Here is a 19181-nt window from a genome sequence, read left to right on the forward strand (position 1 = left end):
CGAGTAGCCTATCTGTGAAGGAGAGCTGTGAGGACGCGAAATGACGCCGCACAACACCTCATTAATTCGCGCATATAGTCATTTATTGTTTATATATTTTAAAGCACTGAATCGCTATAGAATCGCAAATTATTCGATTCTTAGCATTTTAAATCGAATATTGACCGAAATAAACGATTCTCGATTCAAAATACATGTTTCAAGTGTGGAATAACTTCCAGTCGCGGCCTCGCAAATTTCATTAAGCCACATCGGCGTTGTGGAAGACCAGTGAGGTAACAAGAGGTTGCCTAAACTGCAGAGATGTCAAGTCCAGTCTCAGAAAGTAAAATTCCTCCTCAGTATTTTGTTCCAATCACCTGGATTTGCTAATTAGCACAGTTTTTCAGCCACTAACTAATTAGTGAAATCAGCTGGCTGAGTTAATGGGTGGAATATATGGCAGGACTTTTACTTTCTGACCCCTGGAATTGACACCTCTGCTAAACTGCTTAGTCTATTCTTAAAAGTTATTCAGCTAACCTTTTTATTCAAAACTGGTCCTAACTTTTAAAGTCAGTTACATAATGTAGGTCTAATTTGAATCGGAAAAGTAAGACTTGTTACCTCTTAACTGCTTTGGTCCAACTAGCATAGTCTTAAAGGTGCTCAAAGCGATGTCACGCGTTTTTTAGGCCAAAACATTTTTTGTCACATACAACAAACATCTCCTCACTATCCGCTAGCGTCCTGTCCCCTGAACACACTGGAAAAAAACACGGTCTCTGCAGACACCCCAGGCTCCACAAACAGCAACAAAAACAAACTGGGCTTACCCGCACCACGAAACATAACAAACTGTTCCAGCCAATAACCGATAAGAAGGGTTTGGGGGTGGGGTTTGGGGGGTTAGTGGCCTCAGGGCTTTCCCTCCATGTGGCAGATGGTTGCAGTGTGTCTCAACTCTTTTTGGGAAACTCTACAATGACAACAAAGCTCAAGACTTGGAATTATTGAGCAAAGTGGAAAGGACGTAAATAACATGGATGCCTGCAATATCACCGGTGAGTGGCAGCACACGTGTTGCTTAGGCCTTCTGTATTTTGAGCCAAACCCTTATGTCACAGAAAAGATTATAATTCAAGAGACATGATTTCAGTTTTGGCCAGATGTGCTGGGTGATTTATTTTGCTCATTTTTTTAAATTAATTAGGGGTGTAACAATATATCTGTCACAATATATTGCAATACAAAAATGCAACAACATGTATCATGGATAGTGACAATCTGTATTGTAGCTATATAAAGTTCACACAAAATGAAAATTACTGAGGGAGTTTTTGTGTCAGTACTACATTAAAGTATTGTATAATGTTGAATATAATATATAATAATTCAATGGGGGAATATTTGTGGGTCTTGGTAATGCCAAATGTCTTATGTTACCAAAAAGTGACCTAAAAGTGGCCTACATTATTTTAAATGTATCTAGTCTGTGACAGAGTGCAGGCAAATTTGTCTAAAATAATTCTGTATTTTAAGCTTCATGAATGTTCTGGTGTTACCATTGTCCTGTGCATTGGGTTACCAGCACCAAGTCCAAGCCTATTCATCAGTGTAATACCAAATTTGGCATTTTAATCAACAGTACATTTTTTTTGTTAACCTTTTATCATATGTCTTGGAGTATCACAATAATACCGTATTGTGAGTTCAGTATCGTGATATGTATAGAATGGGTATCGTTACACCCCTAGACAGAATTATTAAGGGTCAAAATTATTTCCAGTGGTAATCACAAATGCTGTCAATAGAGCTTAATATGTTTTGAAACTTGATGTTTTTGAAACACAACAAAATGGAAATAATAACATTAATGATACAGATACATATTGGAACCATTTGTCTGAAAAAAACTTTTCCTCCTAATACTAATTCTTAACCTGACTGATGCACATTGGGAAAACTGTCTGTATTCTAAATTAGAAAGATCCATAGAGCTATTTATAATGCTATTAAATGCAGTTAATTAAGTTTGTGTATTAAATGTAAAGATTGTCCAAAATGTATAACTAGAGTATGGCTCAAATAATGTACACCTGAATTTTTGACCTAATTGCTGTGATCAATAAGAATTGTTTGCATTCAGAAGAACTGTAACAAATGGATTGTGTGACCCTGTGTACAATGTACACATTTTCTGTTTTTAATCACTTAAAGTTTTCAGTGACATCTTATATTTATAATGAAGAGACTTAGGACAAATTGCAAGGGAAAGAGCTCATTTCAGCAACAAAATAACTCTTGAAGGCAGTACTCTTTTATTGAGTACTTGGTCATGATCCAAGCCTTGTGCTGTGATATCTGCCCTGCCCTATATAATTCACAAACAAGCCCGAGGTGCACAGTCCTCTATCAGACAGATGAAGCTCCAGCTTCTATCTCTGCACATGCTTGTTTGCATATCTGAGGGGGAAAAAGCTTGGATGCCATCACGAACAATTTGAGAGTTCACCATGGCAACAAAAGCCCAGTCCTAGAATAGCAACAGCATAGAGACAAGTGTGATCATTCCTGCATGCTCTTGCAAAACACACTTATTTCTAACCATGTATGTAGGGTGGGTGGTAAATTATGGAAAACTTCAATCATAAAGAGTAATTCTTATGAGTTGCTCATAAAAACAACAACAAAAAATGTTCAACAACATTTTCAACAAGCGGTTCAGCAACAAAAAATAATTTTTTATAAACTTTTCATAATGAATCAATAATATAGAATTAAATACTTCTCAAATTAAATGTGCTTCATTTTCAAATATTTCTTTTATTTGATTGTTGCAAAGAAAAATATAAGAATGAGCAAGGGATGGGTATATTCAGTCATGTTAAAAAGATAGGACACCCCATGAAAATCTTTGTCTTTTTCAACATATGGACATTGGATCTTTATTTTAACAGTATTGAGAGATGGAGGTAATATATGTAATAATACTAAAAACTGAAGAAATGTCTTTTTAAAATTATTTGTAAAATTTCCTTAATAGAAATAAAATATTTGGTGAGGAAAAAGATAGGATACATCCATTTATTTACTACTTAAAATGCATAAAATTAGTATCAGGTGCGCCACATCATGTGTAAAAGATTAGAACATCGTTAGAGAGGATTGTGGAGGAGCCGGCCTTATTTAAACCTCAGACATTTAGTTTGGTTTGCTCTTGATTGTGGAAGTGAGTGAAATCACCATGGTGAGATCAAAACAGCTCTCTGAGGCCTTCAGAAAGAAGGTTGTTGATGCATATGAGTCTGGGAAGGGATTTAAAAATATCTCCAGAATATTCGAAATTGGCCATTCCACTGTCCGGAAAATAATTTACAAGTGGAGAACATTTAAAACAACTGCCAACATGCCCAAGTCAGGCCGTCCTAGCAAGTTCAGCCCAAGAGCAGACTGCAAGATGCTTAAAGGGTAACTAAACCATAATACAACTTTTTTTAGTTAAAGATCTGTAAGACTGGGGCTTAATTAATTAGTCCCTCCAGGATTTCGCGATGTTGCGATCGCAACAATTAACGCGACTTCAACAAATCCCCGGGAATTCAGTGCGACTTGCAATTTTGACCAATCACCGCAACTTTTCTGCAACTTTGACCAATCATTGCGGTCTCCTACAAAGCGTCATCCACTTTCCTCACGCAGCAGGTGACTCACTTTCCTCACATAGCAACTCACTCTCCTCACACAACGGGCGACACACTCTTTTTTATAAAATAGGTAAAAGTAAAACACATTTCAAAGTTACATGCAACATTATGTTTTGCAGCTAGGCGGGCATTATAACGTGCGTTACAAAGTGAGCACATTTGTCTCTGAATTAAAGGTATATTAATAGTACTCTATTTACTACAATAGAGCAGATGGTGAGCAGTGTTTTCTCTGGGACATGGTAAGTCCCTTTGGGGTGGACTTTGGGCTTTTTCACTTTGTAAACCTATAACATGCACAAAAAAAGATTCCCGCCGTGAGAGGTACGAGACCTGGGCGTCTCACAGGTGTCGCTCATCAGTAATCACTCGCGTTGTTCTCCCGCGGACCTCAGTCTCGTCCTGCTCGCCACAGTAAACATAATGAATGGTGACTGTAGAACGCAAAATCCGAATTCCGGACATTTTTGGCGATCTCGAAATCCCGGGCAGACTTGTCACAGAGACTCACAAGAAGATAGCCTTGTTGTTTAACTGCACTCTCTTACCGGTAGGGTGTGGCTTGGGAATGGCAAATTCAATAATAATTTCACATTTCTACTACATAAATGACCCATTTTAAATACACATTCATCTTTACAGAGGTGTATCCCTTTAAGTAAAAATCTATCAACCTTTGCTGTTTTAACCTATAAAAACAAATGCCAAAAACATAGCAACTTTTTAGAAAAGTGGCCGCAACATCAGGCATTTTAGGCCGCAACAATCACAAAAAAGGCCAGTGAAATCCTGGAGGGACTGATTAATGCTGTTCATTGATTCGAGTAAATTTTTTGACATTTGGGTATAAAGTGTATTAATTCTATATGGTATAAAAACGTCTGAGTGCTGCCCTCTTCAGGTTGAACGGTGGCTACTGCAGTTGAATTTTCCTATTGGATGTTGCGGTACTGCTTGACGTAAGCAGGCACCAGCTCACCACGACCTTGCCTACAGAGACGCGGGTCTCAGGTGCACGCCCCCCCTGGGCTCTGCCCACTTTTCCATCATTTTTCAAATATTGCCAGTGGGTGGAATCAGGCTCTGACCAGGGGTTGAGTTACCCTTTAAAGAAGTCTCCAACAATCCTAAAATCAGGCTTGTGCACAATTCAGAATTGAATTGAGAATGACTCCTAAATTCCAATTCATTTCTTGAATTTGAATTGATGTCAAAAACAGGATCTAGAATTACAATTCAAATTTGAATTAAAGGAAGCAGAATTGCAATTCAAAACAAATTCTAAGAAATTCATATAGATATTTTAAGTGAAGTGTTTAACAATGAAGCTTCACAGTATATGTCAGATATGATTGCATTACATATTCTATAAATGATATTAGTTTGAACTACTTGTACAGATTACATTAACAGGAAATATTTTCCCCCAGCAATGAATGTTAAAAGCTCTAGTCACAGAACAAATATTAAGTTTGATTTATTGTAATTGTAAATTTGTGGAACATGATAGAACATGACTCAGAACATGATAGAACATGACTACCAGAATTACTTTAGTAAATATTTAGAAGAAAAACAAAACAATTTTAGGTGGACATTTGTTCATATATATATATATATATTAGAACAAAATGTATGCAGGGTTGAGGAGTGAGTTAACTGTAATGAAATTATGTTATTGAATTACAAAATGAATGTAATTGTATTTAGTTGTATTACTGAGGTAAAATGTGTAATTTTATTAGTTACTAATCAAATTAAAAGGAAATTGATTTACATTGATAAAGTAATCCAAATAAAATAATCCAAACCACATTTATAATGGGTAACTTTTAACAGTAAGCAATTACATTTCCAAAGTAACCTTCCTAACACTGAATGTGAGATTCAACATATTCTTTCTGTTGTGTGACTAGGGTGACCACCCGTCACGCTTTGTGTTGTACCGCACAGCATTTTCACCTCTTGTCCCCCACGTCACATATTGAGAAAATGTCCAGCATTTTTATCAATCTGTTTGTTTTTAATTATCATATTAAGAAAATGTGCATGCATTCTTTTGCCTTTTTAAGGAAGAATTTTATTTATTCTTTTTGCGCCGTAGTTTTCCACCTATATTTAACAGCGCTTCGTCAGCAGTACAAACACAACAGCCGTTTTTAAAATCATATCCAATGGTTGAAATCAAAGGAGGAAACACGGTCACTAGTAGGTTGTCAATCAAAATGTTGAGCGGTGTTTCGTTCCATGTGTTCCCTGTCAGAAAACAAATGGATAATTCGGTAAATTAAAATTTTAATTTAACAGAATTTATCAATTTATTGCCTGCTGTAGTTGTATTAATTCACATCCTTTCTAAAAATATGAAAGTGTTTGGTGTAAAATATTCTTAATATATAAGGCTGTCAATAAACTAATTTCATGTTGTTTTATATTTTATTTGTTCATTATTTATTTTGTTGGATTTTAGTTGGACAGTTTAGTCAGAACTGTTTCAAAAATAGTGATCTGCATGATGCCTGCTGCCTTGCTCAGTGATGTTGATTTTAAATGGCGGGCTAAATTAACTAAATTGCATTTAAATTTATTAAGTTAAATGGGCATTATTTAACAGTTTCAGGTTATATCTTAGTGTTGGTAACATGTCCCACATCGTCCCACATTTGGTTTGTTTGATGGTGGTCACCCTATGTGTGACTGTGTAGAATTTCTTTGAATTGCCATGAATTTAATTCCACTTCCTGTCATTCCAATTCAAATTCAACTTCTTGTGGGGCGGAGTCAATTCAATTCAAATTCCAATTCATGAATTGAATGTAGCTCAATTCTGAAATTCTGAATTTTGCACAAGCCTGCCTAAAATGTAATCTCGGGACCTACAGGTAACTCTTGCCACAGTTGATGTCAAAGTACATGTGTCTACCATAAGAAAGAGACTGCACAAGTTTGATTTTCATGCGAGGTGTGCAAGGAGAAAAAAAATCAGGGCAAGACTAAAGTTTGCCAGAGTACACCTAGACAAAGACCAGGATTTATGGAACAATGTGCTTTGGACAGATGAATCCAAAGTTGAATTGTTTGGGCCCAGTAGCAGAAGACATGTGTGGCACAAACCAAAGACAGCATTTGAGCACAAGAACCTCATAACAACTGTGAAGCATGGGGGTGGAAATGTCATGGTTTGTGGCTGCTTTGCTGCAGCAGGGCCTGGCCAACTCACTGTCATAGAATCCACTAGGAATCGTTATTGTATCAGAGGGTACTTGAGGAAAATGTAAGACCATCTGTCTGAAAATTGAAGCTGAAGCTGATGTGGACTATGCAACATGACAATGACCCAAAACATTAGAGTAAATCCACCAAGGAATGGCTCAAAGGAAAGAAATGCAGATTTCTGGAATGGCCAAGTAAAAGCCTGGATCTTAATAATTTTGCGATGCTGTGGGGTGATTGGAAACGGGCTGTGCATGCAAGAAACCCCTCAAACATCACACAGCTGAAAAGATTCTGTATGGAGGAGTGGAAAAACCTTTCTCCCAGTCGATGTCAGAAAAGTATAGACAGTTATAGGAAACTTCTTATTAAGGTTATTTCAGTCAAAGGGGGCAATACCAGCTATTAGGGCATGGGGTGTCCTAACTTTTTCCTCAGTAGGAATTGGCATCTTTGTACATTTTTTGTTAAAGGGGCATTCGGCAACTCTAGCTATTTCTTCGCTGATTTTCACTTTTGTTGTTGCATCTTTTCTCAACGAGCTCCTCCTACAGCTGTGAGGCGTATATTTCACAACAATGTCGTAAAAAAACTCACTTGCGGCACCCTCCTCCCCCTTTCTACCACTGCTCATGTGCATTTGTTATTATCGGAGCCGGCCAACTTTATCGTGTGGAGCTGTGTCTACCGAGGTGGGTAATACATCATACACATTGAGGGCGGCGTGTGTGTTTATGTCTAATTGCCGTAAAGCAGTTTGTGTTTCTCGCTCGTTCTTGTTTCTCACAAGACTTCCTATTTCCAACTTACCGCGACGTTAATCCTCATGTTGCAAGGTTAGTTTTCCGCCTAGGAACGTTGGGGGCGGGGAAAGTCACCATTCTCACCAGAATAGGTTATTAAACCATCCAAATGATTTCTAAACGGTTTTATTAAGTTGAAATAGTTGCCGAATGCCTCTTTAAATAAATGATATCATGGTTAAAATTTCATTGTTTTTGATTCAATTCCATCACCTTTATCTATAGATATTGTTTGAAAGAAGATCAAAAAAAAAAATATATATATATATATGTCCATATTTCTTACAAAAGAACAAAATATTTCATGGGGCGTCCTATCTTTTTCACATGACTGTATATTCAATAATTCATTGCACTTGAGTCCCTTCCACACAGAGCGTTGATCCCAAAGTATTGCCATAAAATTGCTAGAGTGCCTTCTGTGTGAATGCAAACACGTCCCAGGATGGGGACCTAGTAACATTGCCGGTCCCGGGAATCAATCCCGAAATGTGCCCTGTGTGAATAAAAGGCAGGACCAATGCCGCAAGGGGTGTGTCGTTATGATGACACTGAATCTGAGATCGTTCGCCAGCTTAGTGGAACGGTAGGGCCTACGCTATACGCTAGTTTATGACAAATCCCGGGACACATTATCAGTTTATTTTCCAGAATGTTTGTGTGAAAGGGGCTTTGGAAATACCTCACAACACTGAAGTAAAGTCAGTTGCAACTTCCAGTTCACGAGGACTGTAAAAAAAAAAACATTAAAAAAAAAAATCATAAAAATTCTAAATAATCCCATGAAATCCAAATTTACAATTATTGTTTTTTATGGAATATTGCCGTATTTATTATAAATGATTTATCTGTGCACATTTTTTTTTCAAATTCATGTGCATTTGTAATATTTAATCAGAATAAATTCCCCTCCCTCTTGCAGTGACATCTCTTCTCCTCTCTGAAGACGTGTTTACTGGCGCGAGGACGGGACAACCTGTCATTCACATGACATCACAGCAATAGCAAACCACAACCAACCAATCAATTCCTGATCGACAAAAACAAGTCCAGCCCTAAATTTTATTTAGTTCGTGAAGCCATAACTGTGGTATAAATCTCTACATAGTGATAGATATTTACCATTGCACAGTATACACAAAGTTTTTTGCATGAAAATGTTATCTGTATTTCTTAATAGTCAAAAAATTCCTGGACATAATTACCTCAAGTCCTGCATCCGTGATAGTCGACCTCTTAAGACTGACAGACTTGACTCCCTTTTTTGACAGCGGATAGTTGTCGATGAACTCACAAATGTCCAAATCAGAGACCCCCACCAGACAGAAGGACTGGAAGCCTCTAAGAGCAAAAGCCTGCAGGCTAACAAACTCCTTCTCCCCATTGGGCAGGATAGTGTAGAGTTCCTTGGCATGTAAAATGGGCATCACACCTTCCCAGAACTTGGGCTGGTAGAGCACTTTCCTCCACGTCTTGCACACCTGGGCTAGAATGCACTTTTCTGCTGTGGTGAAGTACCATAAGAGCCGGTTCAGCACCTTTTCGTCCAGCACCAGTTGTCTCTCCAGCAGGGGTTTGGGGAATTGCCTGAGGGGAGGTTTGATGGTAGTCACGGGGCTCGTGTCCAGGTCGGGGCCCAGCAGTGAGGCGGCTGTGGGCAGGGGCTCCAGGTGATACGGCAGGCTAGGGGGAGGCAAGATGGTGGGCACGGAGGACGACTGGCACAGGCGATTCTTGGCAGCAGGTGTGCCTTTAGTGATGCTGGCCGAACCAAGGCCGTTGGGCTGGGGGGGCAGCTTGACCATGCCGTTCCGCGTCACGCAGGGAGACTTGAGGTCACTGGGAGTGGACATATTCAGCATTGGAAGCCTGTGAATAGACCAGAGTTGAGTTATTGCTCTTGGATGCGATAACATCTTGAGAGTGAAATAAAAATACATTATGACTGAAAAAAAAAATAAACTAATATTTTTCACATCATGCATATGATCAGGGGTCTTTAAAAAGTGTTATTTTTTTTATCGCAGGGCTTAACAATAACATTTTCTTACAATGACAGATTTTACTTGCCCTGCCAACATTTTCACTGGCACACAAATATGATGGATAAATATTTTTAGCAACATATTTTTATGTTTCTCTTTTCCATATATTTTCTTAATATTCTTTTTTTTTATTTCAACAAATCTTCATCTATATTAGCCTATTTGTGGTAAAGACATTTGAAAAGACGTTTCAGTTCCCTGGGAACTTTTGCCCTCATACTTTGGGTAAAAAGTCATTTTATCTGCCTTTTTAATTTTTAATCAAAACAAACTTCTTTTACCATTTCTTTTCACACAGTTTATGGGTGGCTTAAGGTTTTTTAACCCTAATATTGTATTGTACCCTAATATTTGTAACACATAGACTTAGATTCAAAGGCTTGGTTAACACTGACCAAATTAGATTTGTGTTTCAAATCCAATCTTTAAGACCGACTGTCTACACTGTCATTTAGCAGATAATCTGATCTGTTTGTTGAATATCTTTTATATCTATATCGATTGAAATTGTAAGCATGATGACATACGTTGCTTTTTTTTTTACAGACACTGATAGTATTTTGCAGTATGGAAATGGAAAGAATGAACAAAACCTAGAAATTTGACCTTTGATATACACACCATGATGGTGAACTCAGCAGGTGCATGACACAACATACTGTAAGAGCCAGGAGCTTTACCGTATTTAACACATCAATGCAGGTGTTCACTCACTTACTCGCTGACTCATTTATAATTCACAATGTAGTCACATTCACTGTATGCATAGTGAGTGAAAATCAGTCAATTATGTTTCAGCACATAAATATATTGTATCATGTCCCAAATGATGAAAAAGAATAAACAGTCAGTGAAATATCAGTTTTATATCAGTGATAAAATATCTAAAGGCATTAGAATTGTTCAGGGAAATGCCTTGTAGGAACTGCCTGAAGAATATACTCTGAAGCGGAGCTGCCTTTTCAACACCCTGGTCCACCTTAAAAACCTCCATGCAGGTGTGCGTGCTCTGTGCACTAATGGTTCAAGTGTAAAATGTCAATGAGCGTCGCTTGCTTTAAGACATTTTTCTTAATAAGCCCATGACTATCTTTGTAGCTGAAATACTTACACGTTCCAGCATTTACTCATTTTGAATGCAGAATTAGTTGGAGTTACATGAAGAAAAGCAAAACATGTTTTTTTACATCAGCGTTTTGACTGAATGACCACTAAGACCTTCACAAGAGAAACACAATATAGGTAAAAACTATGCAAATGCACAACTCATTTCACAGCTTTTCAAAAATAGTGGGGGAAAAACACATCTAATTTGTTTTCCTTGGAAACCAAACACTAAAGAGCAGACCACAAACTCCATCTCCACCCACACTCAAGAGGTGGAGCTTTCTAAGATTACATCTGATCAACAGAAAAGTAGTGCAAGAATTTACTGATTTGAGTAGAAATTGAGCATAAGAAATGTATTAGAATTGTGATTCCCAACTAGGAGTACTTAAGCAAGGGATGGATAATTCATAAGATTTCTACTTTGTTAAACCTAGAAAACTTTATATTGAAATGTATTTAAATACATTTTTTAAAGATTATTAAAAAAATTATATTAGAATCTTATAGAGTAATAGATAAGAATCGTTTGACTAATATGTGTAGTTTGTACATAAACTGAAAAAAACTATAAACGCAACACTTTTGTTTTTGCCCCCATTTTTCATGAGCTGAATTCAAAGATCTAAGACTTTTTCTATGTACACAAAATGCCTATTTCTCTCAAATATTGTTCACAAATACGTCTAAATCTGTGTTAGTGAGCACTCCTCTTTTGCCGAGATAATCCATCCACCTCACAGGTGTGGCATTTCAAGATGCTGATTAGACAGCATGATTATTGCACAGGTGTGCCTTAGGCTGGCCACAATAAAAGGCCACTCTAAAATGTGCAGTTTTATCACACAGCACAATGCCACAGATGTCGCAAGTTTTGAGGGAGCGTGCAATTGGCATGCTGACTGCAGAAATGTCCACCAGAGTGTTGTCCGTGAATTGAATGTTCATTTCTCTACCATAAGCCGTCCCCAAAGTCGTTTCAGAGATTTTGGCAGTACATCTAACCGGCCTAACAACCGCAGACCAAGTGTAACCACACCAGCCCAGGAACTCCACATACAGCATCTTCACCTCCAAGATTGTCTGAGACCAGCCAGCCGGACAGTTGCTGCAACAATCAGTTTGTATAACCAAAGAATTTCTGCACAAACTGTCAGAAACCGTCTCAGGGAAGCTCATCTACATGCTCATTGTCCTCATCAGGGTCTCGACCTGAAAGCAGTTTGTCGTCGTAACCGACTTGAGTGGGCAAATGCTCACATTCGATGGTGTCTGGCACTTTGGAGAGGTGTTCTCTTCACAAATGAATCCCGGTTTTCACTGTACAGGGCGGATGGCAGACAGCATGCATGGCGCTGTGTAGGTGAGCGGTTTGCTGATGTCAACGTGGCCCATGGTGGCGGTGAGGTTATGGTATGGGCAGGCGTATGTTATGGACAACGAACACCGGTGCATTTTATTGATGGCATTTTGAATACACAGATACCATGATGAGATCCTGAGGCCCATTGTTGTGCCATTCATCCACGACCATCATCTCATGTTGCAGCATGATAATGCACGGCCCCATGTTGCAAGGATCTGTACACAATTCCTGGAAGCTGAAAACATCCCAGTTCTTGCATGGCCAGCATACTCACCGGACATGTCACCCATTGAGCATGTTTGGTATGCTCTGGATTGGCGTAAACGACAGCGTGTTCCAGGTCCTGCCAATATCCAGCAACTTCGCACAGCCATTTAAGAGGAGTGGACCAACAGTCTACAGGCCACAATCAACAACCTGAACAACTCTATGCTAAGGAGATGTGTTGCACTGCGTGAGGCAAATGCTGGTCACACCAGATACTGACTGGTTTTCAGATAATTACTCTTCAGTGTTGCATGATCCTTCAGAAATCATTATAATATGATAATTTGCTGCTCAAGAGATTTATTATTATTGTAGAGACCAAAATATCTTTTCAGGATTCTCTAAGGAATGGAATAAAAATGTCCAAAGAACAGCATTTATTTAAAATAGAAATCTTTTGTAACATACAGTACTTGTCTTTACCAATTTGATGCAACAAAAATATTAATAGCTTTAAAAAGAAAAATGCTGCTTGCTGACCCCAAACATTTGAGCTGAAGTGTGTGTGTGTGTGTGTGTGCGTGCGTGCGTGCGTGCGTGTGTAAAAAAAAAACATTTCATCACAATTATTCTGTTTTTTTTAAGTTATTGTGTTAAATTATTTAGTTCCTGTTTGAGGAAAGAATATAAAAAATGTACGTTTTGAGTTTAATCTGCTAGTAACGTTTATCTAGGATTTCCTTCAGAAGTGTCAAAACCTGTGAAGACAAACAAGCTCAGTTGTCTCTTTAAAAAGAGACTTGACGAGACGATGAGTCTGATTTTTGTTTTAACCATATGCGATTCATTTCAATTTTAAAGTGAAACATTTGTAATGGCCATTTTACTAAGATTAATAATAATGCTAAGGGTTTGGTATTGATGAAAGGGTATTTGAGCTCTACTGATGGGACTCTGGGGGGCATTAAATAAAAAAAGTTGTAAAACACTGCATTAAAACACAAAAGAGGAAAAACTGGCATGAAGACAAAAAATAGCCAGAATTAAGAGGAACTATAAGTATCTCAAATAGTAGACATTTATGTGATGTATAAGGAGGAAGCGAGAGAGAGAGAGCGAGAGAGAGAGAGAGAGAGAGAGAGAGAGAGAGAGAAAGAGAGAGAGAGAGAGAGAGAGAGAGAGAGAGAGAGAGAGAGAGAGAGAGAGAGAGAGAGAGAGAGAGAGAGAGAGAGAGAGAGAGAGAGAGAGAGAGAAAGAGAGAGAGAGAGAGAGAGAGAGAGAGACCTGTAAGTGCAACTTCAGCACCAAGGAGAGCAGCTGAACTGCCTGATGAAGCACATCAGAATGCCTTCAGCTACACTTCTGCACTGCAGAGGAGCGCTTTGGCCCACCAAGATGTTGTGTGGGCAATGCAGTCAAGAGTTCCCAATGAAAACTGAGACCCTTTTCAATAAGTTGACACAGAAAGGGCTAGTGGTCCTCTGCACTGGGACAAATCAAACGATGCAATAACAAGCCATGTGCAGCAAATGTTTGAGTGGCGAGGGACACGTTTTTTAATTTTTTAAATAAATGAGGCTAGTTGACATTCTGGATGGGGCTTGATGGGAACTCTCTGTAGCGAGATATGTGCTAAGTAAGAAGTGGTGGCAGCTTGCCAGGGCCATATCGATATGCTGTCTTTACCTTCCAATTCAGCACAAAGTTTTAAAGAAAAAGGAGTAATGTGTGTTAAAGGTTGGGGTGGGGAATCTATATTTAAAACTATATTTTTTATCTCAAAATACCACAGTGATATTCTCACGATATCCTCATAATAGTTAGACTTTTCACATTAAGAAAAGCGATTTACTCAAAGAGGAAATTTTGTGGCATTAGACCTGCATTAAAATAACCAGTATATGTTGCTCAGCATTTCTCGGACACAGTGACCCTTCTCTGTAAAAGGTCTACCTATAACCTTGTGTCTCATGTTTCAGTCAATAGGTTTTTATACACCGAAACAAACAATATTACATAAAGGATGTTAACACCTTATAGATGTATCTGCTTGTCATTAAAACAATTTCAAAATCCTATGGTTATTTCAAATTAAGATGCTAAAGCTGTGTGGTTCTTCTCTTAACATCCAGCACTAGAACAAATCAGTTCAGCTGTCGCCCCCGTGAAGAATTTGAAACGGGGATGTAGCCAGGGAAAACCTCCAGAAACAGTTAAGTGGCAGAGAATTTGAAAGTGAGACATGGAAAGGGCATGGCTGCAATCCAGATGGGTTCAAGGGAGTTCATCTGGGTATACAGGAGGGGGAAAAGCACCTCTTAAATAATTAGGGGGGTGTTTTAAAAGCACACGGCTTATAAATTATGTCCGCATGCTGAGCGCCTTTCTACTTTTCCAAATAAAAGTGCCACACGTACAGAAGTTATTTTCTGAATCAAGCTGAGAGGATTAGAATAGCTGGAATTAGCTTATCAAAGATTCATTGGCTACTTCATTACTAATGGATCTACTAAATAACTGATTAAATTGTTTGTTTGTTTATCTTTTACCTCCAGTTATTGCATATGATTTCATCCTGGCCTCTAACTGTTCTTAAGTTTGAAAAACATATATAATAATGTCAAATTAAAGACTCATTGGGTCAAGGCCAAATTCTGAAAAATTCTGAGTACTTCCTTCTTTTTTAGGGATGATTATTGTCTGTTCCTAGCCAAAACTGAGCAAAAAAAAAAGAAGACTTTATTGAAAATTGCACAAATTGAGATTGAGAGCATATGCTAATGCCTTTAACTACATTGTCCTTCTTTCATAAGCCATTATCTTTGTCAGTATTAGGGTTACTCATGTCATTGTAAGCTCAAAGTATGTGGCAGGGAAATCCTTTTTGGACCCGCCAACGTTCATAATATGGACAAACAAACAGCTGAAACCTTCTTCAAAAATCTTTTTTTGTGTTTTGCAGAAAAAGTCATGCAAATTTGTAAACATGAGTATTAGTAAAAGTTCAGGTGGTTAGAGAACACTTGGACTTTACATAATATGGTTCTATACTGTTATATACTATCCTGTTTCGAAACGTTTGAGATGTTTGGCCTGAAAGTTTTTCCTTTAAAAAAATGCTTATAGAACATGTCATTTCATAAATGCTTTCGATATCAGTGAAGGACAAACCACTATAAACTTTCTAGAGCATTTCTCCAACTGTTGACAGCACGTCTGCATGGAGTAAATCCGTTCTCCCCTCTGCCACTTTGCAAGCTTTTTCATTTCCCCTACAGGCCCGGCCTTCTTACCCATGTTAATAGGATTTACTGACGAAACACACACGCCCTACGCCAACAAACAAGCAAAGAATGGAGACCCAGCGCTTCTGCCACGGATAGATGTGGCACACAATGAGGGTGGGGGATGTGACGAGAGAGGGAACGGGAGAGATGGGATAGTGGAAGCTCCTTGGAGTGGACAGGATTGGCAGTGGTCTCTTTGAGAGGGATTTGCATAATCAAAGCAACCACGCAATCTAGTCATGTTCTCAGCGAGAGGTGGCTTAAGAACACTTCTGAGACTTCCTCTGTGGAATTTCAAATGAAGTTTCAGAAGTTAGATGAAGTTGAACCAAGTCTTTGGAAGTTTATAAGTGGGACAACGGTATGAAATCTGAACTTTCTGAGGAATAGTTTCATTCTACCATTACAGACTTCACACATTATTTTAATGTAAAAAGAAAATCTGCACCTGTATGTGTTTTGGAAGAGCTGCTGCTAGCTACTACAATTTCAAATTTGGAGCATGTGTCCTATTGCAGTCGTACAAAGATAAATAAAGAATGATATACAGTCTCTAAAACAGGGAAGGAACTTAATTAGGTTCACATGGTGCCAGCGAAAAACTTCAGGTTGATCCGATACAGTTTGAAATGTTCCGTGTGGAAAGCCAAAACTGTATTTTTTGGTAAACTGAAAAAGAAAGAAAAACGGACTGAAAAATTAGCCACCTGATAAAGGCCATTCACACCAAGAATAAATTAGTTTCCACAACAACAGACAATATTGTTCTGTTTATTATAAGCACAAACTGCAGTAATGACATGTCATCTTTAAGTAATCAAGCTCTTTTCTTATGAGCTCTTTTCTTATTGCCTCTGTCAATGTTTTTAGCTTTCTTCAGCTGGAAAGAAATTATTCTGAAAGTGATTTCAATGACATTGTTCCTCTAAGTCCCTATCATTATAGCTGTGTACTTCACTATTCTCACAGAATTAGAATGATTTTTAAGACTTTGTAGTTCTAATCCTCGGTGTGAAAAGCCCTGAAAACTGACCCTGGGAGAAGGGCATTCTCTGTATGACAGTGAAGATAAGTAATCTACACTATCTCATTGAGGATAGTGTACACTACGTTGTGTGGGTTAAGTGTGGCTCCACACATAATAACTTTCACCCATGATATTAGTTACAGCTGTAGTTGCTAACTCTGGCCTTATTACTGACAAACCAATGGAGAGAAATGTGCTAATGTTAATGTTTCATCCAGATCTTAATGTTTTAATGTTGTCAGAGTGCATAGCCTTGTGGGCAGCGCTTCAACACGTGCTGCGGTTTTGCTTCAGACGACCAGATATTGAGTTCCGGTGCTTTCTGTGCTGTAATCTCTCTAGTATTCAGCTTATTATTGTCCAAATGTAGTCCGTCATCCAGGTATTGATAAAGAAAATGTGCTTGCTCAGTGCACAATACTCTGTACAGCTGCATGGTAAGAGTAGTACGATTGTATGCTTTTCTAAACATAGCCTAACTCTCATTAACTCACTAGTGATTTTGAATTAAAATAGAAGGCCTAATCACTAAGGGTCTTCCAAGCTTCTAAACAGCTTAGCAGAATCAATCCCTGACTAGACTTAAGAAATCCTGAAAATAAGCATTCTGTCATCATTTAATCAATATTTTGTAACTCTAAACCTTCAATTCATTTTAATGTATATAAAAAAGATGATAAACATTATAAACATGTTTTCTGTTTCACATACAATCATACAGTATTGAAAAGACACGAGAGTGAGTAAATGAACACCGAATTTTTAATTTGGGGTGAGCTATCCCTTTAAGTTCCTGTCGTCGAATAACACTGCACAGAGAGCAACCTTGGCGCCAAGTGTGGAATCATGCAGTTGTCTAAATATTAACAAACACTGTAGGGCCTTGTATCATTGTGTAAACGCCGTTGCCGTACTATGTCGAACAAAACATGAGCCTGTTACGTCATGACAACCGCGCGAAACGCGGAGGAGGATAACGTATCTCGACCTCAGGAAGACGGACAGGTGACGTCATGTACATGAGCAATATTCAGCATCCCATAAGCGAGACAAAGGCCGTGTTAAAACCTAGTGAGCTGCCTACCTGGGCATCACATGTTATTTTCTAATTAATCACTATTGCTGTCTGGTTTTAAACAAGAAATGATTTTAGTTGAGAAGTTTGTATTATTAGTATTTTACAGATAACATTTTTGTTTTAAGCATCAATATAACAAACTTAAGTGAGGATTAAGTGAACCAAACTATTTGACAACGGGAAGAAAAATAAACTAAATTCTCCGAGAAAAAAAACTAGTATTAGTATATTACGATGTTTTACTATGACAATTAATTATGCTATTAATAGCCTACTCATTAAGGCAATATTTATTGCAGTGTATGGTCGCGTGCAGTATTTTTGGCCAGCATGCGCCAGTGATGTCCAAAAATGCAGCCTAGATAGGCAGCACACTAGCTTTTGAGACGCATCCAAATACATGCACGTTCACCCGAGCGGTAATAATGTTGCATTCTCGTTTCCTTGTCCCCCCCCCCCCCCCCCCCCCCCCCCCCAACCCCCCATTTAAATTTTTTTTTATATCAGCACTATTGATCCTCTTCCTATCAAGGCTTGTTCCCCGGGGGAAATTGTTATTAGCAGTATCCTGGTTTTCCTTGAATCCTTTGCGTCAAACGCCATCTAAGCTTGATCAAAACATGCATCACATTAAAGAATAATCGAATGTATTAACAGTCGATTATCTTACCTTTCTTTCATATGCAGCTCACACGATCATTAATCCATCATAAATCAAGAGCTCGCTGCCTGGCTCGATCGCTTTTCCCCCAACGTTGCAGGACGCATGAGGGAAAATAAATAAATATACCAGTAGCAGCAGCAGCAGCCCTGCCCGTTATTTCCTTGCGGAGGTGATGATAATTTGAGATGTAAACCTCTCCCAGTTCCAAGGCCGGAAAATACCACTTCATATGTGTATGGAAAGAAAATATTAAACAAGTGAATTAATGCGCTAGACTAAAATAACAGCCCGTTCATTCTGTTTCTCCACACAAAGCTTGCCTCCCACTCGCTGTCTCTCTCTCACATGCACACGCACACAATACAGACCAATCCCATTTAAAGAGATAGCAGCAAAAATATCAATAATGCATTGCTTTGGGCTGGTGAGCATGTTTTGTGAGCGTTGGTTGTAACTCTTCCGTAAGAGAATGATGAAGGCATATTGTTTTTTTTTTATTTATTTTTTTATTTATTTTTTTATTTTTTTATGTAACCACGTATTTACATGGTTTTGAAAATCCATAGATGAATAATATATTACACAATAGAATACAATTATTTATCTTAATATGGCAGGTCATTCTAGTCCTTAAATAAATTTAATTTGCGTTGTGTTTTAATTTAGTATAACTGGTCAGTGTTCAGTGTTGTTATCAG

The 19181-nt window shown here is 38.2% G+C and overlaps 1 protein-coding gene across 2 annotated transcripts in view; it reads right to left on the minus strand.

The window, feature by feature from the left end:
* Window positions 1-18845, minus strand: part of fbxl16 (F-box and leucine-rich repeat protein 16) — a 31871-nt gene extending 13026 nt beyond the window's left edge. For both annotated transcript variants that reach the window (XR_013196782.1, XM_077212575.1), the window contains exons 1-2: window positions 18490-18845; window positions 8908-9571 (exon numbers count right to left, since the gene is read on the minus strand). Coding sequence is in view for 1 of the 2 variants with exons in the window: in XM_077212575.1 (XP_077068690.1) it covers window positions 8908-9571; window positions 18490-18500 (675 nt within the window). In the remaining variant the exon portion in view is untranslated. The remainder of the gene's footprint in view (window positions 1-8907; window positions 9572-18489) is intronic.
* Between the last annotated feature and the right edge of the window lie 336 nt (window positions 18846-19181).

Source organism: Siphateles boraxobius, unplaced genomic scaffold, assembly GCF_051911475.1.
Source record: "Siphateles boraxobius isolate OS27281-9 unplaced genomic scaffold, OSU_SipBor_1 66, whole genome shotgun sequence".
Taxonomy (NCBI): Eukaryota; Metazoa; Chordata; class Actinopteri; order Cypriniformes; family Leuciscidae; genus Siphateles; species Siphateles boraxobius.